Source organism: Galleria mellonella, unplaced genomic scaffold, assembly GCF_026898425.1.
Source record: "Galleria mellonella isolate WM207_F2 unplaced genomic scaffold, CSIRO_AGI_GalMel_v1 utg184, whole genome shotgun sequence".
Taxonomy (NCBI): Eukaryota; Metazoa; Arthropoda; class Insecta; order Lepidoptera; family Pyralidae; genus Galleria; species Galleria mellonella.
In genome coordinates this window covers 819,574-844,202 of record NW_026442025.1, presented here as the reverse complement: position 1 = coordinate 844,202, position 24,629 = coordinate 819,574, and the positions used below count along the sequence as shown (strand labels likewise).

General features: G+C 33.7%; 1 protein-coding gene across 1 annotated transcript in view; it reads right to left on the bottom strand.

The window, feature by feature from the left end:
- LOC113514677 (uncharacterized) overlaps positions 1 to 24,629 on the bottom strand; it is an 86,339-nt gene that overhangs the window by 36,067 nt on the left and 25,643 nt on the right. The window contains 27 exon segments of the mRNA XM_052893685.1: positions 916 to 1,022; positions 1,025 to 1,083; positions 2,199 to 2,458; positions 4,360 to 4,542; positions 5,660 to 5,909; positions 6,081 to 6,820; positions 6,915 to 7,103; positions 7,272 to 7,402; positions 8,049 to 8,278; positions 8,388 to 8,581; positions 9,032 to 9,217; positions 9,466 to 9,596; positions 9,752 to 9,897; positions 10,005 to 10,234; positions 10,563 to 10,739; positions 11,222 to 11,435; positions 11,744 to 11,979; positions 12,238 to 12,420; positions 12,665 to 12,917; positions 13,508 to 13,795; positions 14,478 to 14,644; positions 15,380 to 15,559; positions 16,674 to 16,801; positions 18,502 to 18,644; positions 19,391 to 19,520; positions 20,374 to 20,464; positions 21,694 to 21,792. Of these exon segments, the coding sequence (XP_052749645.1) occupies positions 916 to 1,022; positions 1,025 to 1,083; positions 2,199 to 2,458; positions 4,360 to 4,542; positions 5,660 to 5,909; positions 6,081 to 6,820; positions 6,915 to 7,103; positions 7,272 to 7,402; positions 8,049 to 8,278; positions 8,388 to 8,581; positions 9,032 to 9,217; positions 9,466 to 9,596; positions 9,752 to 9,897; positions 10,005 to 10,234; positions 10,563 to 10,739; positions 11,222 to 11,435; positions 11,744 to 11,979; positions 12,238 to 12,420; positions 12,665 to 12,917; positions 13,508 to 13,795; positions 14,478 to 14,644; positions 15,380 to 15,559; positions 16,674 to 16,801; positions 18,502 to 18,644; positions 19,391 to 19,520; positions 20,374 to 20,464; positions 21,694 to 21,756 (5,289 nt within the window). The 5' untranslated portion in view covers positions 21,757 to 21,792.

Genomic DNA, 24,629 nt, shown 5'->3' with positions numbered 1-24,629 from the left:
TTACGATTCACTATTTACCAAGCCTTAACAAAAAACTGAGAGATATTTTAATGAGCTAGGTGTTATCTTGCCAAAGTCGATATCACTGATTATTAGATTATTAGAATTATTTTGTTCTCGACTTGGATGCCGAACAGTTAATTTCGGGCAGCAATTGAATAATTTGCCTTAACAGGCCTCGTTTAGAGGTGAAACGCGTGTCGCAAAACGTGCGTGAACAAAATGCCAATCGGAGATTGATGGCTAATCTATATACTATACTTATAATAAATCTGTAGAGAGGTTAATTCTGTACATGAAATATATTTCCAAAATAACTATCAGGGGGTGATTAGTGGTCGATACTGATGCCACAAATGTAATCAGTAAATTTTTTGCCTGTCTGTCTGTATGTTTGTTATAGAAAAAAAAACTACTCGACGGATTTTAACGAAACTTAGTACAATTATTCTTCATACTCCGGGGTAGGTTATAATATACTTTTCATTATGAAGTGAAGGGAAATGTTGGGAAAACGGAAGAACTTACTCCATTTTTAAGCTTCTTTCGCGTGTGCAGCCTTAATGGCCACTTTAAAAACGTTAAAATGTTCACCTGTGCAAAGCCGGAACGGGCCGCTAGTATGAAATATTGTGGAACTTCTGGTAGTAATTGTGGTGGTCATTTTCGAATGTTGGCAGTCACACACATACTAATGGTGGTGGAATTAAACAAAATAATTCTGATGAAATAACCAAACTAAGACATACCATCGTGTAATAGGTTAGACCTTGAACGACTCACATCGAAAGTTTAGATTTTAACTAAAATATTGCCAGAATACATTTTTTTTTAATTTATCTTAGGAAAAAGATTTGGGAATAAATCTTTTTTAGAGATAAGTTTGCCTTTCTTACTATGATACTAATAATATACCTCTTTAAAAGCCATATCCCAATGGAAGTCGTTCTTTAGTGCATGGTAAATATCTTCTAAGCTCATGCTGTGCATATGACAGAGCAGGTTGTCATATTCTTGTTTTTGAACAACTGCAGATTGATTTGTTTGAACCAGGTCGTGAACTCTGAGCATAATACGCAGTGGCTGTAACAGAAAGCGTACTTATATGAAATTTAGTCAACGCCAGATTATTAGATCACTACCAGAACATTGCAAGATATCTAGTTTTTATAGTTAAAAATGAGGAGTGACATTATCCATCGAAAGTATCAAGATCCTTCTATTAATGATACTAGCTTTTGCCCGCGAATTTGTCCTCGTAACTGAAAAATATTTTATAAGCGGGATAAAAAGTAGCCTAGATAATGATCAACGGATAAGATGGAGAAGGCTCTGTCCTAGGGCTGCCATGTAGGTGATATTACCGACACCGAATAAACACGGCAAAAATTCCGGACATTTGAGCGAAATATGGTTTTTCCCCGGACACTTCTAAAAAAGTATTTTTTGTAATAAAAACAAAAACATTGTTATATATAAACAAAGTTATTGTGGATGAATTTATAACTAAGATTTATTTCAATTGATCGCCTACTTATAAAAAAATTGGATTTCCCTTACGACAAAAGTGTCCGGGTTACACTTTTAAAAAAATCCTGCTGGACGGCCTCCAGATGCTCATCAAACTAGGACAAATCCGGGGAATTCCGGACGGATGGCAGCTCTACTCTATCCCATATAGAACAGGTATACAAAATTTCATATCCATGTTAACCCGTTAAGACTGGGGGGAAAGGGGTTATTAGCAATAGAGTTTGACAGCCCTATTGCTAGCAATATACCCTATTAGGTCAACCTCCACGTGGTTCCCCCTGGAAACCATCGTGAACAATTCTTGTTGAATTCGTCACGATGGGCTAACTGACCTACTTCATCCTCACCTATCTTTCACTGGTGCCCCGCCGGTGTACACCGATAGCGCGGGTAGGGTTACCATTTCATTATCACCCATAAAAAAACCCGTTAAGACTTTATAAGTAACAATTTCACTCACATTTGTAATATTAGTGAGGATTAATAAATTACATTACAGTAATTTTTTTCGAATCTATTTTTTTTCAAAAAAGTAACTATCGCGGACCTATATTCACATGATAGGTAAGCACCTTTCACTACCAGATCGATTTAGAGAAGTAATCTAAATTAATTAATAATTAATTAATTAATTAATAATATTTCTCAAGCAATAATTTTTTTACCTGCTATTTAAAAACAATGTCCCTGCATCAATAACATTGCTAAGTATACCAAACGACGCCTTAGTTATAGCCTGTTTTGATAGCAACCCTAGGGCTACCTTCCTCAAACTGGACAGGCTTTCCTCGTTAATCCATTTAGGCCTCAGGGGTGTCTTTGGGCCATCCATGAGAAGTCTTAGTTTCGATTCAGTCATAAATATATCAGAGTTGAGTGCTGTGTAGTCGACATCTTTTGATAACTTCAAGGCATCGTTGTAGCCCTGTAGAAAACAACTTGAATCTGTTATTATCTCTAGTATCAAATATAATAAATAATAATAATAATAATATTTATTTAATCAGACTACATAAGGCCCATTTTGTTAGTTACAAATTGACTTAACCTATGTTAGTAAATGAGCGGTCATAACGCTCTTACATTGATAACCTGTCCCACCCAATATTTTAGGATGGGACAGTCCATTTTATCAGCAATTGTCTTCAGGACACTGTTTGAGCTAACACGCACCTTACCCAACAGCGAAACAATTCGTTTGCGCCGTATTGCATAAAGACGTAATAGTAAATTTCTTTAAATTACATTAAAATCTTTAATTTTCAATCGGCTTCAAAAGAAATGAGATTCTTAATTCGGTTGGATTTTCTTTTCATAGTTTTTATCTCATTACTCTGTCAATAATATTTTTTTTATCTGATAAATATAAAAAAAAAATCAATAACAAATTGTATTAAAAAATTTCGTTTTTAAATGAACATAGAAATTTTACCATATTAAAAAATAAATTGTCAATATTTAAATCAGCGGGGCTATCATGTGAACTTCCGAAATTTCGGACTAAATTTCGTGTTTTTGTTTATACCAAAATCGGACCAATAAATGGAGTTTAACATTTCGTTCGTCATACATCCTATTATAAAAGTCCAAAGGGACAATATTTTAACATTTTTAATATTTCCAAACGGCATGTATTATGTAATTTTAACATCAAATTTGTGCTTTGTTTGGCTCGGAAATTTCGAAAAACATTTCATGGTAGACCCACTGAAGTGGCAGAAACGTACGTAAGGCACCAATGAAATCTATGGGTATGATCTCATGAGGATATGAAATCATGAATATACATCAATTTATATTTGTTACTTACTACGCAATCATGAATTCTACTAAATTAAGACTATAAATAATTTTATTTTCTATCATATCAGCCGTTAACTGTTGAACATAGGCCTCCCCCATAACTTACTTTACTCCAACCTCGATAACTCAGCTGTTTCTGGTCCGATCGACTTAAAATTTCGACACGTTTCAAGCAAAGGTTAGTACTCTAGAAAGACCTGGCTACTGGTTTACTACGAGCGCCATCTCTGGGTTAGTCTCAGGACTTATTGATCCATGTGTTAAATAGGGTTTTCTGCCCATCCTTCAATCAATAAGTTCCCTTAGTCGTCTCTTATGACACTCATAGGGAAAAGGGGCAACCTATTCAATGTCGGGATCACACGGCAATATAAATCTATGAGTACATTATTTATACACCAGTTATATATTTTACTTACTAGGTAAACATGAATTCGACTAAGATTCTAAATAACAATTTTATTTGTGATGTTATTTAAATGTCATAATTATACTGTTAAATTAACTCGAATATTTATTTATTCATTTACTTTTAGGAGAACATTACAGCCTCATTCAATCAATACATAGTCAAATAACTTATTAAAGTCTTTATTGCACCAAAAATATAAAAATAAACAATGACATATAAACAATTCAACTAAAATACAGTAGCATGGAGTACAGATTAAAATATACATATAAAGGTACAAAAGGCGGTCTCATCGCTAGAGCAATCTCTTACAGACAACCTTTGGTTAAAGGAGAACAGATAGAAATGGGCAGGTGGCGCGAGAGTGAATTTTTACGTATAATGCACAAAAACATTAAATACATATTGTTTATTATTTAATAATTTTCACATTTGCAATTTAATGTATATTCTTTATTACATTTGTAAGTTATATATAAAATAATGTATTTATAAATGTCGTGAGCAAGGGTGGACTTATCTCTGACAGAGATCTCTTCCAGTCAACCCAGTACAGTAAGAAAACATTTACTTGCTATTATTTACACATGAAAATAATACAAAATACTCACTTGTGATGCAAAAACTAATGGCGGTATTTCCTTGAATATGTCACTCTGGTCTGCAGTGCATACTTGCTGCTTAAGAGTGGATATAGCGCCGGTACTGTCTGGTAGGTAATCAGAAATTGTGATGTTCGATTGGCATAACGCTTCAGTGCTGTTCATGTTGATGTCTCGAAGTAATCGAACTAGCTGTAATTTTTTATGATTCACTATTAATTCAATTACCTCATTTAAATTATTATTACCAGAGGGAGATTTTGTACAAAAGTCGTTTGCTTGAGTACCTCTATCCTATTCGTGTTTCAACCGTAAATCAGTCGTGTTTACATGGCTGTGCTTCGGTTTGAAAGATGGGATATGGCAGTGAATTTACAGGGAATAGAAGTGTAATACCTTAGTCCTCAGGCATGGCAATGCATGGGAAGTATCATGGGCGAAACAGTATACTCTGTTATGTCCATGGTACTGCTCATGTCTATAGGCGACGGTTACCACTTTACATCAGGTGGGCCGTCAGCTTGTTTGCCATTCTAAATTATATAAAAACATCCATGATAATGTTAGTTGATGCAGCGTTTTTTTTAATTGAACATTGATTCCCACAGAACACACTGATTATCCATGACACTTATCGTGCGTATTATTCTTTAGCTGAGAACTAAGATGTTATACATCTGTAACTTTGTTTTAACTGTAAATTATTGTCATAATCAACTAGAAGTATTTTTTCCTATAATAAAATAGATCTATTTAAATACAGCTGCTTAGCTATAGAAACATGAAAGGGATACCAGTGCTGGGACTGCAATAATAGTATGTCGTAAATATATGGATGTAAATTTATATTGTTTTTTTTTTTATACTACTTAAAATGGCAAACAAGCTGACGGCCCACCTGATGGAAAGTGGCAACCGTCGCCTATAGACATGAGCAGTACCATGCACATAACAGAGTATACTGTTTCGCCCATGACATCCCCCATGCATTGCCATTCCTGAGGACTCAGGTGTTATTCCTCTGTACCCAGTAAATTCACGCCATATCCCACCCTTCAAACCGAAACACAGCCATGCAAACACAACTGCTTCACGGTTGATTGTATTGTAATCTTGTTGGTAATCCTAAGTAAAAAGGGGGGAAAATGGACAAGGGTGTGCATGCAAATATTGTTTTTTTTTTTTTAATAAAATATACCTCTAAAAGTAATTCATCGAACTTATACTACTTAATACTAACTAAATAAATATACATTTTTTTTTATTATTTGGAATATAAATTAGAAAATAAATTGATTTCTATACTCACATGTATTTTGTCTGGTTTACTCATAATGTCTTCGGCTATGTCTAAAGATTTTTCAATGATATCAAAGAAAACACTAGCATAAGGTCCGTTATATAAAGATCTCAGTTCTGTCCACCAATCTTCTCCCGATAGAAAACTTAGTACAATGTTGTAATTCTGAAGATTATTTTGCAGATACTTTAAGTAAATAGGCAATCCCAGGTCATACGCGTATTTGATGGAGTACTTTAAAGATTTCATGAGTTGTTTCCTGTAAAAAATAAGATTTGAAAATGGATAGATGCATGTTAATTTCTATTCTTATAATTTGAACTCAACTATAATTATAATATTCAAAAATACAAACATTCTTTTGGTAGATTAGATACTTTGGGTATTATATTTGGTTTAAATATCGTATTCAATAGACTTCCAATATTACCTGTCTTTAAGGAACTGGAATATGTCAATTATTTCTTCTGCATCATCTTTTTGTAGTGTATTAACAAGATTCAATAAGCTGTTTCTAATATCTTCATACAACTCTGTCATAACATTTTCAACTGCTCCATATATTACTTGATAATTTTTATTGCAAATTTGTAATTTCGTTCTTTGATCGTCATTCAAAATATCTTTACTAGTGTCATTGTTTTTTAAATCAGTACACTTTATATCAATTGCATTTGTTAATTTGTAATTGTTATCATTCTTCCATACAATATCAGTTACGAGATCAAAATGTAAAGCAATAATCTCTGTGGGTCTTCTCTTAAAAATCTTTTGAATAACAGACAATTCAGTTGTTAGCTTTTTAAATTCTTCTTCAGAATATTTATCTTTAAATTCAGTTATATTTAAATTGTCTAATTCTTTTGATATTTTATCTATTGCAGCAACGACCCTTGTTAAATAAATTATTCCGTAAAATTGTTTCATATTGATTTCATTGAATAATCTGTATGTCGTGTCAGTTTTGTTTATCATATATGTTAGTATTGTGTCAACTGTATCTTTTAATTTTACTTCTACGCTATTCAGTTTCATGCCCTCTTCCATTATCAAAGTTTCATTCTTTTCAGCAATTTCAGTGAGTAAATTTGATAGTTTAATTGCATTGCTGAATGCCTCTTCATAGGTGCTTGTTAAGTTTTCTACTGGCAATGTATAAAAAAAGTATTGCTAAAAATAATAACATTTTTTATTATAACAAACCCACAAAATAATACTTTTATTGTCAAAGTAAAGCTCCTTTAGATATTTTTATGTTACTTACGGGTTTAGAAACTAAATCGAGAAGAGTGTTATCACCCCTTGGTAAAGAGATCCAGTGTAGTATTGAAGGACAAATGAAAGGCCGGACTTTGTGTATTACGGTAGAGTTGATTCCACTACCAGGTAGGGGTAGTAAAGCGTCAACTACTGCATCACAATCCCAAAACTCTGTGGTAGTAGCTCGACGGATCTATTAAAGAAGTATGATGGTAATATTGAAAATCATAAAATAAGTAAGTACATAGAGGTAGGATAAATACATAGTATGACTGTATATATTAATGTAACAAATTTAGGATTAGTTTCTATACTAATCTAAAAAAAAATTAGACAAAAAGAAATAGTAAGGTGACTGTACCTGGCTCATAAAACCGTAGTCCCAATATGAATTGATAAGTGTACCAACGAATTCTGGAAACTTGTCGTAGAGTAAATATAGTCCTGTGTTCTTTGTAAACCCAAGAAGTTGCAGTATATTTGAGTTTGGTTCTGTAATAAAATTGAATTTATCAAAAATCCTTCATAATCCGTAAATGAATAATGAAAGTACTGTTACTAGCAGATAAAAAAAAAAAAACGAATAAAATTTATTAATTGTTTACCCAGAGGAAAATTACTGTTACAGAAAATATTCAAATTTGTAACAAAAATAACTTAGGGCAATGCAATTTTTTAATGATGAAACATTAAAACTATAATTAATAATAAATTAGAATGACCTTATTAAATATTAGAAAGAAAGAAAAATATTTACTTAAATGCTTAATTTCACATATACATATATATATTTGTCTTTATCATTCATTTTCATTTAAGAGTTTCCTCTTGTCGGTGCAACTAATTCATGCATCTTCCTCCAGCCAGCTCTATCCCAGGCCATATCCTTTATCTCTCTATACGACATGACGCCTAGTGTTTCCTTTATCTGTCCCATGTAGTTAATCCTCGGTCTTCCTCTTCCTCTTTTGCCCTCTATCTTTCCTTCTATTATGCTCTTAAAAAAATCGTCATGTCGTATAAGGTGGCCCAACATTTTGCCTCTTCTATTCTTTATTATTTTAATCAATGTTCTCTTCTCGTTTACTTTTTTTTGTCTTTATACTGAACAAATAAATATTTACCAGAAAATACTTACCGTTGACCTCACTGAAGTAAGTTGTCAGATCTGCAGCCAAGTTTTCAAGCATTACAGAAAGAAACTCAAACGTATATTTCCATGCTGCCCTGCCAAGACTTTTACACTCTCCTTCTATTATTGACCCATTGATACATTTGGAATACTGCTCCCAAATAATATTGATTGATTCTTTAGGCGCTGATGTATTGATAGAGCTTAATACTGTATCCACTTTTGAGAAGAATTCCCTAGAATATAATACTGTGTTTATAAAAATGTATACCCGTCCTGATAATATAAGTTTAATATTACTGCAGCGATATTTCTACTACAAAAGCGCGGCCTTCAAAGGTATACCTCAAAGTGATATTCTTGTCTGTAGCATTGAAGACATCTGCAGCATATCTCCAAGCGCCGATTATACTCAAGTATCCTCCATCTGCATTAGTGTTGTTTAATATATCATTTATTGTATCCCTAATACTAATTGTATCTTCTATTAGGGATTCTAATACTGAGGAGAACTTTAGGAAAAGATGTGGTGTGGATTCCTGAGAAACATAAAAATAACGAATATGATGAATACGCGAGACTGAGTTTATAGTCTGATGGATAACACGGATTTCATTGCTAGTTATGCTATTTCAAAGAGTTTAAAATATAAGCTCGAATACAAGAATTGTTATTTAACTTTAGCAATTAAATAGGCCACAAAAAAATCAGTTTAGTCTACCATATTGCACTGCAGAACATTTCTCTTTCTAATAGATCATTAAGAAACAAAAAGGGATCTATCCCGAGCTACCTAAACATATCAATTTTGCAAATCTTATGAATCCGTTGCTACATCTAATGTAGAATCTGCTCTATTTATAGAAGAAATTGCTAAATGGTAGTCCTATACTGTAATGCCAACAGTAATAGTTAATACAGTTAAGAGATACTCATTCGAGTCTTGTTTGAAAATTAGATTATGTAATATATTGAATAAATATACTCACGTTCAATAAATGCTTGTCCAAGTATTCAAGCCATTCTTGCTGTAGCTCCTTGTCCATACACAAAAGAGTTTCCATACCCTTCACAGCTTGGCTCGAGTTAGTACTCAAAAGGATATATTCTGAGATACTGTTAACGGAACATGGCCATGGAGGGTCGGCGTTCATTAGAGATATTATTGGTGCAATCTATAACATTACATAGACTAGGGAATCAATAATTTATATTATGTCTCTGTACCTCGGAATTTCATTACAATATCCTACCCGTTAGACCAAAACATAGCCATGCGAGCATAGCTGCTTCACGACAGAAACACTAGTAGCACAAACTTAATTTTTATAAAAGTAGTGTAAAGTTGAAAGTGGTACATGTATCACATCAAAATGTTTTGCTATTAGGTACTGCAAATGCTTAGGAACATAAATAAACTTACATCAGTATTCCCATTGACTATGACGTTGGTAAAATCTACCATAAGGTGAGGTATGTTTGGCAATATCGTGCTCAGAGCTAATGAGGTAGTGGGTGGTAACTTGGCCGAGATGTTGGCATTCTTCCAAAGACCTGAAATTACATATGAAAGTGTTTTCGATAATGATTTTACAGAGTGCAAGTGGTGTCGAATTAAGCAATGCAGACTAATTGATTTACATTGAATTAACTATGATTATATACTAAAACTAATAATATAATAAGAATGTTTGTGGTTGACAGTTTACCAGTGACATCCACGATAACGTCGTTAAAAATTTCTAAAGATTTGGTAGCGGAGGCAAATATTTGTTTAGTCTTTAGCCAAGCCTGATCTGTGATATCGAAGATCTCCCGATCCACTAAATCTAAGAGACGGAAGAGGAGTTTGACACTAAAAAGAAAAAAAAAACAGTTGCGTATTTTTTTGGGTTATGTGAGAATCAAGTAATATTATTTTTTATATACCTATCTGTTTTATTTATTATAGAATCTTATTACCTCAAATGAACGCTTCTCTCCAAGTTGGATATACTAAACCAAAATTTCTTAGCTTCATTCAACATCTTTTCAACTAGATTTTGTGTGTCATTGTCCATTCCGTAACTCTTGTACTTGAACAAGTACGGATATTCTTCATCTAACTTTAGATAAAGACCTTTTATATTATTAATAAGTTTAGTCCAGTCTACATTGTCAAAAAAGTGTGATGAATTTTTAACCGTGTTTAGCTGCAAATAAAACACTTTACATAAAAATGTCGAAATTGAAAATGACGATGAAAACGTCTGCGAGACGTAAATAATATAGTAGGAATGAGAAGAACATAATATGCTAAGATACCTTAGAATACTGGAAGTTGAATGGGGTTTACACATAAAGTAATTATAATTTAAACAAACAATGAAAATTATGTTTTTTTAAAGAAATAATAATAGATCAAAGTAGATTGCATATTATATTAAAAAGGAAATTTATTATACCAATATATTCTTTTATAAAGGAATAATTTTTGGATAACATTAATAAAAAACTACTTGTAAATATTGTGTAACTTACAGCTTTGGCTACTAAAGAATCACGTTGTAACCCTCTCTCGATTTCGACAGCTGTATCGCATAGAACGCTGAGTAGTGCTTCCTGATCTACATTTTCAGGAAATTCGAGGTAGCTTGATGCATTTTCGATCCCATTACAAACTATATCCTCGCTAGGTGTCGACAGAGTCTTGTACGTCTAGATAATTGATAAAATTATATATTACTTTTTCATATTACACTTTTTACCTTGTATAGATTTACATACAGACTGAATACACTACTATTGCTACTGCTACATATAGATTTACACAGAGACAGAATCAAAAGAATAACCAAATGCTCCAATTCAAACCTCTATCGTTTTCTCCAAATTTACTAGCCTATTTAGCAGCATGCCGGTTATGAGTAGTTTTAACTTAGTCTTTTTTCAACTATATCTACTTGAGACGCATGTTTATTCATCTGTGATAGCTCCTACTCATATTTCCACTCAGATAAGTCTAAACGTCTCAATATCTCTTTCATAATTCTTCCTTCATACATTCTTTCAAAATCAAATCACATATATGTACACTGTAAAATCAGTTTATCATTTGGAAAACTTGTTTCTATCTTTAGTATACCACTTTAAAATTCACATTTCCTCGATCAAATTTTAATATACATATATTTCATTACCTTATCTTCATCAAGCATAGTTTTCAACATTGTCTGTATTATATCTGGATATATTTCTTTCAATCTTTTAACTAATTGTACTGAAGGAGTACCAAGCTGTTCATTTATGGCTGTTACCATCGTGGTGATATCTATTAGTGTTGGAGATATTTTGTACTCTAGTAGAGGATTTTGTTTTACCACTTCTTTCGCTAATGCACCATGCACCGTGATCCTGTAATAATATAAAAAAGATTGCATGGCAGAGAAATATTTTCGAGTGGCGAACTTCTATAGCGAAATATAAGCTTCAATTGATGTATGTGATGTTTTTTGTGGGTTCTTATAGATAAATTAGTAGAACTAATATTGTCAATCAAAACTTCATTAAACTACTAGATTTTACTTGTTCAAATATAAAGAACAAATATTCTTCTTTGTACATATATGTCATGCTTAAATTATGTAAACAATTTCATGAAAATTTTATCAAACACTAATAATATGTAATAATATACAATAATATGTAACTGAGTGACTTACAACATCTGTTTCCCCAAATGTCCTTTCTCTCGTACAATTTTCATGAAATCCGAATCTTCTGAGACATTAAATAACTTATTCCAATTTAAATTAGTTTTTTCCACATCTGTATTTATTTTAGTTAATGTTTCAGTAAAGTTTTTGAGTACATCAAATACTTTGTCTGTGCTATATAATAGTTCATTTACATTTTTGCCTATAGTCTCTTGTATGACTATAGATGCCATTGAATTTATCTGAGAACGAAACAATCTGTAAGAATTTTCTATCTTTTATGTTGTATAGGTAAAATTATAAGAAGATAGATTGGTAAATGTAAAGAAAAAAATATATGAAGCAAGCTATGTAAAAAGTAATTAAATTATTAAATATAAAGCAAGAGATTATTGTAGATTACGGTTTCAGTAACAATGATATAAAACAATTAAAGATTAAATATAATTCTTGTTTTTATAATTATAAAAACTAAAAATAATGAAAATAATATTCCTTACATTATTTTTAACATCGTAGATACTAAAGGATCGTATCAAGTCGGTAACGTAATTTTTCCAAGGATTCGTACAAAGTTGACCTTTCAGCGAGTCTGCTTCTTCTTTGGAGACCTTAAAAAATCCCGCTATCCTATTGCTGTCACAGAACATTTGTCCCGGGAAGTTAACCTTTGCTGTAAGTATCTAAGAATAAAGAAAACTTTTGGGTAAAAATTGACAATAATAAATTTATGTTTTCATTTAGTATATATAGTAAAAATACACATTTATTTCTTATATTTTAATTCGATTATGTTCTTTATTATGTAATTTGTATGTACGTGCAATTAATTGAAACTTTTAGAATTTGGAAGGTGTATCAATATACACAATTGTGTAATCACAACAATTGCAAATCATATAATATAAAAGAATTATTTTGACTAACCTGTGTTCTTTCAGCATCAGTTAATGCTTCAAACCCTTTTCCTATAACAGATGCTGGTAATCCTACTAATATTTTAACCCCTCCGGGGTTCCTCAAGGATACATTATAGGCCATTTCCTGTATGTGGGTGTTGACTTCTATAACTTGGATAGCTCCTTCCATTAATTTAGCTAATAGTGTGGAGTAAAATGAGAAATCGTGTTTCATTTCTTCTGGTAGAAATTTGTAAACGATTTTTGTTAACTGAGCTATTCTAAAATATAAATGATATCCTTACTTATAATATCACAAAAATATAGTAGTTAACAACTATATTAAATTCAGGAAATTCTAAAATCGATTTTGAAGCGCTATCTTTAAAATTAAAATTAAATCGTTTAGCATAACTATATGTTATGAACCATCAAAACCTTATGTTACCAGAGCGAGACTTTGTACAAAGTTCATATATCGTGTGCGAAACAGTATACTCTGTTATGTCCATGGTACTGCTCATGTCTGTAGGCGACAGTTACCACTTTCCATCAGGTGGGACGTCAGCTTGTTTGCCATTCTAAGTTGTATAAAAAAAATGTAAAACGGTTATTTAATTACTTATATTGGCTTTACTTAATAGTTCATATAATTACTTATTTGTTTTATTTTTAGTTTATAACAATTTTATTGCGTAAATATTAATTTAACTGCATTTTTAAATATAGAAAATGGTGTTTCATAACTGACGCCATTGCGTAGAAATTCAACTGCAACTGATTAGTCGATATTTTAAAATTTCAAGAAAATAACATTATTTATAATTATGATGAAGTTGATTTCTTAAAATACTTATTTTTAAATACTTACATATTAAAAATACTAACTGAGGGCGATTCATTATCTATTGATTCCTCAAAAATCTTCATTGCGTTATTGAATATTTTCGACGATGACAAAGGTAAATTAACCTCGCCATCAGATTTAGTCACTTCTGCATGATTTATTACTGCATCATCGGTGTTTACTTTGGAATCATTAATTAATTTGTTTAAATACTGAACACCCATCACAAAAGCATCAGTGACATCTCTGAGAGTTTTATATATATCTGTATCGCCAAACGTTGGTTCGTATATATCCATTAATCTTTGTAACCTGGAGAAGAAACATTTTTTGGTATATATATATGCAACGTAGTTCAGATGCGAAATATGCTTAACAAAGAGATATTATAATAAAATTTAATTTATTTTTATATTGTAATGATAAATCAATAATATTATTTATAATGCTTTTAAGTTTGGCAGATATAATTAAAATATTGTATAATAAAATATAAGGGAACCTCCCATTGGAACCTTATAATTTGTAAAAGATAATTGTGAAACCTAGCTGCCTGTGGTATCAGACGAACTACTATATCTATAACATTTTAGTGACAAAAGAGCAGAAAGAGAATACGGTCACGGCCACGGTTTAAGGACAGTACCTGACTGTCTTTAAACTTTAAACTGAAGCATCTAATTTTTTTAAAAAGTAAATTTTTATTTTCAATGAATCAAGTCATATTAGTAGAAAAGTTTGTAGCGAGTTTTGGTTTTTAAATAAAAATGTTACTTTTTTTTAAATTATAATCTATTTATAACATAACATTATTAAAGAATTGGAGGAAGTAAACGATGATAGTCTACATACAAACATATTTTGTTCAAAAAGCCTAAAATTTGCGTATCTTAATTCATATAATTTGTTGGTTACTGATCGTATAATATTAGCAAAAGTACCTTCAAATTTAATAAAGTTTACATGTCAAAGAAAGTAAATAGGGTAAACTCACACAGTGACATTAAAGTAGTTGAAGTCCACGTCCCCATCGGTGAAGATATTCACCAGCTCTGAAGGCAGGAAGCTCTCGGAACTGAGCATATGTAGTACAGCAGAGACCATGTCTCCCAATTCTAAGAGTCTTCTATCCCCTGATAGTTTATAGTACATGTCGCCGATCTGTGAAAATTGTTAGTTTTAGACTCTCTTTTTTTATACCTCAAAGTTAGATAACAGACATACAGCTCGTTTTATTGTAAATGATTCCTGTAGCCTATGGATACCCGGATGCAACACGAGGGGAGGGGATCATGTACGCGTGCCGGTCTTGATTGAAACCTTAATATACCTTTTTTTGAGAAACCCATACTGTAGTCTCTACGGAAAACTTCAAACTGTAGAGAACTCATTCCACTGCCTGAACCTTCATTCAATATGCACGATCAAATTAAAATAGTTTTCTATGATTTTTTAATAAAACTTAATGAAAATCTAATTAAACGAACATATGACCCGACCATAAGACAGTGCTTGATGATACTCAATCATAACAAAAAGAACAATAAAAAAAAAAAAAACAGATTAATTGATACAATTTATTACTAATTTTATTTAGAGAGTGTTCCTGTGAGTGTTCTTGTAAAGTAACACCTAAAAATGTACCTTATTCCAGCAAATAAATGATTTCAATTTCAATTTCAAAATTTCTGCAAAACTTGATTTCTTAAGTTCCAAGTAAAAATTTAACATTTTTGCAAATGTGAAATATTAAATGATTAACGACAAAAAATATGGGTTTCTCGTACTAACTTAACAGCCTATGTTAGTACAATTAGACTAGAATTTTTTTCTCGTGTTTCTTTGGTGAAAATGTTCAGTTTCACTTTTCATTTAATATGAAACAAAAAAACTTACCATTTCGCTGTACTTGCGGAAATCTATCTCACGCAGTAAATTCATAATAGATTGTACAATATCACTTTTTGATAACGAACACAGTCTTTCTGCAAAGATCACTGCGTGTTCATCGCTACTTATTCGCAAAATCCTTGATACAGCTTCTGCATTGCACTTATCTGTGTCTCGTTTGAAGATCTGTAAAGTGTTTTTTTTTTATACAACTTATAATGGCAAACAAGCTGACGGCGCACCTGATGGAAAGTGGTAACGTCGCCTATAGACATGAGCAGTACCATGGACATAAAAGAGTATACTATTTCGCCCATGATACCCCCTGTAAATCGACTGACATATCCCACCCTTCAAACCGAAACACAGCCATGCAAACACAACTGCTTCATGGTAGAAACACGAATGGGACAGAGGTACCCAAGCAATCGACTTTTGTACAAAATTAAGCTAAAAAATAAAATGTACTTTGAAATTAAATTTGCAACTTTTACTCTGTAATGTCCTTGTGCTTTAATACTTATAGGCAACAGTTATTGCGTTTCATTAGATGGCACGTCAGCTTGTTTGCCATTCCTACTTTTTTTTTATTAGAAGGTAGTCAAACAAGATGAAAATAATTTAAATCAATGGCGTAATTGCTGATATCATCATCATAATCATCATCATATTCGCTATTAACTATTCACTACTGAACATACCCTTATTAGGGGGGGGGAAGGGATTGTTAGTAATAGAGACTAAGAATCCCATTGCTAGCAATATACTCAACCTGGTCAATCTCCGCGCGATTCCCCCTGGAAACTATCATGGTTAATTCCTGATAATTCATCATGATAGGCTAATTGGCCTGTTTTTATACTAACTTATCATCCTTCACTGGTGCCCTGCGAGCGTATACTGTTAGCGCAGGCGGGGTTACCATTCCATTTTTACCCATAAAAAACCCCTATTAGAGAGTTTCGTCAGAAGTTGCCACGCTTGGCACGCGGATTGAAAACCGCATTTAAGCTGTGGTGATGTTTTAAGAAAGGCATTGCTCCCCATTTTCCTCGACGATTAAATTCCCTTAGTCGCCTCTTACAACAGTCATGGAAAGAAAGGAGTGACCCATTCTATGCCGGGACCACATGCAATATTGCTGATAAACAATACTGTAATAAACTAACGGACGAATTTACACTATAGTGTTCCTTATATTTTTTAGTAAGAAAAAAAAAATAGAACTAATCAAATAATGCTTCGTTGCCTGGCACCCCAGACATTTTTTTTAAGAAATGCATGTAGATAGTAAACTTACACCTTGGAAGTTTAGTTCTGCATCCATAACACTTTGAGCCACGTCTTCTCCAACTCCCATGTTGGATACCAAGTACCGCTTCAGTCTACTTGGGCTTCTGAATAGGTCTTGGAATTTCAGACCGTTTTCTGCAAAGGCCAAATAAATATATATCTAATATATAAAATTCTCGTGTCACGGTGTTTATTACCAAACTCCTCCGAAACGGCTTTACCGATTTTCATGAAATTTTGTGTGCATATTGAGTAGGCCTGAGAATCGGTCAACATCTATTTTTCATACCCCTCAATGATAAGGGTGACCCACCCCTAAAAATTTTTTTTTTATTTTTTTGACATTTTTTTTTATTTGAATATGATTTAGCATTGAAAAATACATACAACTTTAAATTTTCACCGTTTTACGATCAACCCCTGTATTTTAATCGTGATTTTTATATCTTGTAATAAGTGGTAAAACAACGTTTACGGGGTCAGCTAGTATATGTATATATGCAAAAAAGTTCACAGATATCATAAACTTTTTGATTTATTTACTCTATTCACCGAAAGGAGTTCTGTTTATATAAATTTGGACAATACTAAAGTTGATTTTTCTGTAGACAAAAGTACAAGGTCCCTAAATTTTTTTAATGTAGCACTTCTATAATGTTCGTGGGTAATTTATCGTGTATTAAACACAAAGGTCCAACTGACCTAACTTCATTCTCACCGTGAGGAATGGAATTTTAGTAACAGGGACGTTTAATGTTATTGCTACAAAAATACCCTATTAAGTCGACCTTAACATGGTCCCTTCTGGAAACCATTATGATTAACTCTTGATGAGTTGATCACCGGTTGGTGGGTTATCCCACTTTCAGTTCAGTTATCTTTTTTTTTTATTTAATTATCATACATAAATACATTAAAAAAAATTGGATTTTTAATACCACTTAAACCTCTTGGGCTTGTGTGTGATACTTTACATTCGGTTCTCAAATATCACTATTTACATTAATATTCTGCTGTTTTAGCAAGGTTGGACAGTAAATAAGCTCTCAGTTTTAATTTTATGTTTTTGACAGTGATATTGTTTCGCAAGTCGGTAGGTATCTGAACTGGTTTCATTCTCACCTATCACTCTCTACTTACTAGTACCTCGCCGGCGTATAACGTTAGCGGAGTAATCATTCCAATATCATTCATTAAAACAACCTCATTCTCTCCTATCGTCATTCATGGGTACGAATGAATGACGATAGGAGATCAGCGTGTGCTAATAGCGCAGGCAGGCATTTCAAAAAATAATTCTATGAGGCGTTCAGAGTTAAAGATTCATTAAAACATTAGCTTGTTGAGGAGTCCTTTTACAGTGTGCAAGCAGTTTTTGATACAAGAAGGTAAACAACCTGCTTGTATTACCTATCGTATTACAATGCAGCTGTCATCAATAGTCCATGATTTGACAGTGACATTTCCTTCGTTTTTTATTGTTGACAAGTGTCAGACATTTTTGATGTATTTTTTTTTATATAACATTTCGAATTTTAATGACTTATTTAACATTTATTCTTTTTAAGTTTTAATATTTGTATGCCTAATTATGGCGAAATATGAGGACTTATACTTATTGTAACATCTATACACTTACCATGTTTCTTGTAAATAAATAAATAAATAAAAATAAATAAGTTAAATAAAAGATTTCCTATAATTTTTAGCGATAAGTCTGTTTATTGTTATCTCTATCACAAGCGTGATCTTTGCTTGTAATTCTTGTGTTTTCACAAAAGTACTTCAATCTTTTGTATTAAATAATAGAGTATTTATATGCATATTTTACTTACTACTTATATCAACGAAGGTGGGCTGGTCAGCAATGTCAGCGAGCGTGGACAACAGCTTGAGGGCATTAGGGACGGAAGCCGCCACGTCCAGGACTGTCTCGTTGTATATCAGCGGGGAAAACTGACGTTGCAGTTGGGTCAATCTGAAGACGAAAAACTGGTGACAAACTTATTTAAAAAAAGTCATTGTTACTACTTTTGTGTTACTATGGCACACGCATGAAGGAATGTTAACAAAGGAGATTGTTAGATTATGTATTTTGTTTTTGTATTTTTGTTTTTGTATTTTTGTTTTTTTATTTGTGCTTTTTTTTATTTTTATTCTTTTGTCTCTTTTGCTGTGTATTACGTGTATGTTTTTTTTTATTGTAATTTGTGTGCTGTAAGTAATGCAAATAAATTGTCTATCTATCTATCTATCTATCTATCTATCTATCTACTTTAAAAAAATACATATTTACAAATTTTTTTTTATGCAACTTAAAATGGCAAACAAGCTGACGGCCCACCTGATGGAAAGTGGTAACCGTCGCCTATAGACATGATCAGTACCATGGACATAACAGAGTATACTATTTCACCCATGATACCCCCATGCGTTGCCATTCCTGAGGACTGAGGTGTTATTCCTCTGTACTCAGTAAATTCACGCAATATCCCACCCTTCAAACCGAAACACAGCCATGCAAACACAACTGCTTCACGGTTGAAACACGAGTGGGACAGAGGTACCCAAGCACTCGACTTTTGTACAAAGTCTCCCTCTGGTAAAATAATAATAGGTAAAATTAAAGTCGGTCGAGCGATTTCGGAGAACAGCGTTAAGGAACATCATGGTATGGAATTTTTATATATTAAGAAAATAAATGCTGGATGATTGTTCACTCACTTGGAATCCTCATACGTGGGTATCTCTTGGTACTTGTCCATTGGTAAGCACTCATTGTTGACGCTGCACACGAAGGACTGCAGGAATGTCAATAGGCCTGCGCTGGGCAGCGCACGCGCAGCGAACTGGCCTGTAACATGGATTAATTTTCGTGTAATTTGTATTTTTTATACAATGTAGAATGATAAACTAGTTATCGGCTTTTATCTTATAAAGAGTGGTAACCTTCGCCTTTAAAAATAAACAACACCATAATTATTATAGAAAAGACTGTTATATCCATGGAATTCTTCTATTAGGTACTTTTTTATTTAGTTTTATAATAAAAGTAGGTAGGTATACGATAATTTTCAAAACATTAAATATGAATTGAACGAAACATTCAAGCAATTTTTTTTTATACAACTTAGAATGGCAAACAAGTTGACGTCCCACCTGATGGAAAGTGGTGACCGTCGCCTATAGACATGAGCAGTACCATGGACATAACAAAGTATACTGTTTCGCCCATGATACCCCCCATGCGTTGCCATTCCTGAGGACTCGGATGTTATTCCTCTGTACCCAGTAAATTCACGCCATATCCCACCCTTCAAACAGAAACACAGCCATGCAAACACAACTGCTTCACGGTTAAAACACGAATGGGACAGAGGTACCTAAGCAATCGTGTGTCAACCGTGAAGCGGTTGTGTTTGCATGGCTGTGTTTCGGTTTGAAGGGTGGGATATGGCGTGAATTTACTGGGTACAGAGGAATAACATCTGAGTCCTCAAGAATGGCAACGCATGGGGGGTAACATGGGCGAAACAGTATACTCTGTTATGTCCATGGTACTGCTCATATCTATAGGCGACGGTTACCACTTTTCATCAGGTGGGCCGTCAGCTTGTTTACCATTCTAAGTTGTATAAAAAATAAAAAATAAATATGAACTTCTGTAAGTTAACAGCTAGTTTAGTAAAAAAATTCAGTTTACTCACAAGTGGGAAAATCTTGATTGTCCACATTTATGCGTACTATATACAAGCTGAAGACCACCGCCACGGCCCACACCACGCCCGCCAATGTAACCTGCGATGAACATTGTTGTATACAGAGGGGAGTCTTCTTATACAAGTTAGAACAGCAAACAAGGGGAAAGGTATTGTTAGTAATGGCGACTGAGAATCCCATTGCTAGTAATATACCTAACCAGGTCGACCTCCTCGCGGTTCTCCCTGGAAACTATCATTGTTAACTCCTGATGAATTTATCATGATGTGCTAACTGGCCTGTTTTCATTCTTATCTATTACCCTTCACTGGTGCTCCGCCAGCGTATCCCGTTAGCGCAGGCGGGGTTATCATACCATTTTACCCATCAAAAAAAAACCGAATGGGGAGGGGGGAAAGATTGTTAGTAATAGAGTCTTACAGTCTCATTGCTGGCAATATATCTTATCAGGTCGACCTCCAAATGGTCGCCTTGAAAATTATCATAAGTCTAGTCCATCATTTATTTATGGTGTTGGAGCAGGCGAGGTTACCATTCCATTTTCATCCAATAAAAAGAATTGAATAGAAAGTGGTAACCGTCTTTTTAGACATAGACATATGAACAGTACCATAGATATCATACAATATATAAATATAAAAGCAAATCTGTATAAAAAAGTATGTGTAAAAATGCAAGGAACTAGCATCGGTCGGTCGCCAACGACTTACTCCTCTCCATCCAAAGGTTGCTTGGAAGAGATCGTTTTCAGCGATAAGGCCATTGTTTTCTCGGTATGAACATACCTTGTAATTGTTTATATTCATAATAAGTTTACTATTGTAATTTTGTGAAGGAAACAATAAAAAATTATCTATTTATCTTTCTATATTATTAATTATTTGTGATTTTGTCTATGTAAAATAAAAATATAATGAAAAGAAATAAGTATTAGCTACTTATAAGACAATTGTTCTTTCATAAGCCTACGTAAGGTATCTTAGATTATATGTATAGACAGAGCATATAGCCTCAAAAACGAGTCAACTTTTTGTCAGCTAATTATCAAATTAGATGACTCTTTTTTTTTTATTAGTGTTACATATATACTTACGCATACAATGTATCTTGACGTATTATTTAATAAATAAAGTATTTACGCATTAAAAAGATACAGAAATTTTAAGACAAAATAAATAGAGGAGTTATAAAGGAATTACTCATAACTGTTTATCATGCAAATTTGTAGGAAAAAGTTGAGCCGCTTTTCTCGAAATATTTGTATGGGGACACTGTATCTATATAATATAAGGTAGGTATATATATACCCATTTCCGTCGTCTAATAAGGTAGTCCTTCCAAAGCAATAGACGGAGCTGGTGGCCCGCCATCGCGCGACCGAGCCGCGCCTGCGCACCGGTGCATCACTGTAACAACACATAATGGTTTATAATAAGACTAGCTAATTCGACCAACTTGAACGGGGGGGGGGGGTTGTTAGTAATGCAGATTACTACTCCCAATGCTAACAATATACTCTCACAGGTCAACCTTCCCGTGGTACTCCTGGAAACCATCGTGCTGAATGTGATAGATGAGAATGAAAACAGGTCAGTTAGCCCATCATAATGAATTCATCAGGAATTAACCATGATAGTTTCCAGGGGGAACCGCGAGGAGGTCGACCTGGTTGGGTATATTGCTAGCAATGGGATTCTCAGTCTCCATTACTAACAATCCCTTTCCCCCCACCAAGTGTATTATTCATCACGATGGGCTAACTGCCTTTCCATTTTCGCGTATCATCCCTCATTGGTGCCCCGTCAGCGTATACCGTTAGCGCAGGCAGGGTTACCATTCCATTATCATCCATTATAACAAACAGGAACACCCTAATCACTTAGCGGTATGAAATATATTTTACAACCTATCCTCATACCTACCACTTTTACATACATACATACAAAATATTTCATAAAAATCAGTTGTGCCGTTTCGGAAGTATGCGACTACACCTCTCACCAGAGGGAGACTTTGTACAAAAGTCGATTGCTTGGGTACCTCGGTCCCATTCGTGTTTCAACCGTGAAGCAGTTGTGTTTGCATAGCTGTGTTTCGGTTTGAAGGGTGGGATATGGCGTGAATTTACTGGGTACAGAGGAATAACACTTGAGTCCTCAGGAATGGCAACGCATGGTTGGTATCATGGGCGAAACAGTATACTCTGTTATGTGCATGATACTGCTCATGTTTATAGGCGACGGTTACCACTTTCATTCAATCAGATGGGCCGTCTGTTTGTTTGTCATTCTAGTTGAATAAAAAAATAAATAAAAGAATTCACTGGTCGTGACTTAGTTTAAACGCCAGTGCCACGCTACACTTGCGTGCTACTTTACAGAATACTTGATCAATGTGAAGAGTAGCTTTATAATCAGCAGACACTGTGGTCACGCATCACCTGTCATATATGACGGGTCCGATGACAGGAAATGACAAACACATAGAGAACGGGGTTATTATGTGGTTGTGTGACCAGTTATTACCGGTTCGAATCTGCGAAGGACGCGCGTGAACTAATGAGTGTTGCTTGCACCCGAGGTCACCAAGTTCGAAGTTCGTCGATGCTGGAGGTTGTAATGGCAATTAGTTGTAAGAATTGTTGCTTGTGTTCTTTCAATATAATTATATATTATATTGCTTTTAATGATTCTCGAGTCGTGACCTTTGTTATGTGGAAAATTGGTTTTGAACGAATGAATTACAATTTCCGTGAATACTATTTTTAAATGTTATATACTCTGTGATTTATGGATGTTATGGGTATTTTTTTAATGGGTGATAATGGAATGGTAACCCCACCCGCGTTATTGGTATACACCGGCGGGACACCAGTGAGGGATGATAGATGAGGATGAAGTAGGTCGGTTAGCCGATCGTGGCGAATTCAACGAGAATTGTTCACGATGGTTTCCAAGGGGAACCACGTGGAGGTCGACCTGAAAGTGCATATTGCTAGCAATATCGAACTCCATTGCTAATAATCCCTTTCCCCCTTCTTATGGGTATTAGTAGTGGATATTTTAGCTTCAAAAATCAACGATATAGATTTTTCTTAAATATATACAATACAACATAATACAATTCATAAAATATATCATTTAGATATTGTTGCCGTGCGATCCTGGCATAAAACCACCATGGGTCTTAATGGTAGAGAGATGCCTTTACCAATAATTTCCCTTAGTCGCCTCTTGCGACACTCACGGGAAAGGATCGGCATTTTCTATGCCGGGATCACACTGCCATGTACCTGTACATAGGAGATATTTTAGAAAAATTAACAAGAGGGTGTTAATAGGATGAACCAATGTATGGAATCAATTCCCAGTAGAGTATTATCGTACAGATAAGACATTGAAACCTACAGGAAAACAATATATATCTACCTTGCTAAAACACCTGCAATTTCTCTAATGTTGCGTAAGTCTGTAATAATTTACTATCAGGTGAGCTGCTTGCTCATTTCTTCTATGTTTTAAATAAAAAGATTAATAAATGCCAAAACTATATTTTTTTGGAAACTTTGTCTGTCCTTTTATATTTTTGCTTCGGTATTACGCAAAAATTGAAATTTGAAATTGAAATTTTTTGACCACCAAACCTGCACCAAATTGAATGCAGTTTTCGCAGTTGTGTTTCTGAATGTCTAACTTAAAATGTAGTGTATATTTATTTTGAAATCCTATATAGAAATAGTCTACTACTGGGTTTTTGTTTTATTTTTTGAAACCGCACGCACAAGGTAGCGAGCGAAAAGTTAATTGTAATTAATTAAGATTGTTGTGAATTCATTTATTTCAGCCATTATCCGTCCACTGCTGGACATAAGCCTCCCCCATAGGCTGCCATAAAGAACGGTCCTGAGCCACATGCATCCACTGACTCCCTGCAACGCATTTCAGGTCGTCACTCCATCTAGTGGGGAGTTTTGTGAATACTATTTTTAAATACAGATTACTCTGTGCGGTATGGAGCATCGTCATCATCTTCCTGCCTTTATCCCAATATTTATTTGTGGTCGGCGTATTTTTTTTTTACCGTTCTTCTGTATTTGCAGTAATTTGAGTAATCACTCCCATCCTGGCCATATCATCTTTCATACAGTCCATCAATCTCTTTTTAAGTCTTTTACTTTTTTTTATGAGTGAAAATGGTATGGTAACCCCGCCTGCGCTAACGGGATACGCTGGCGGAGCACCAA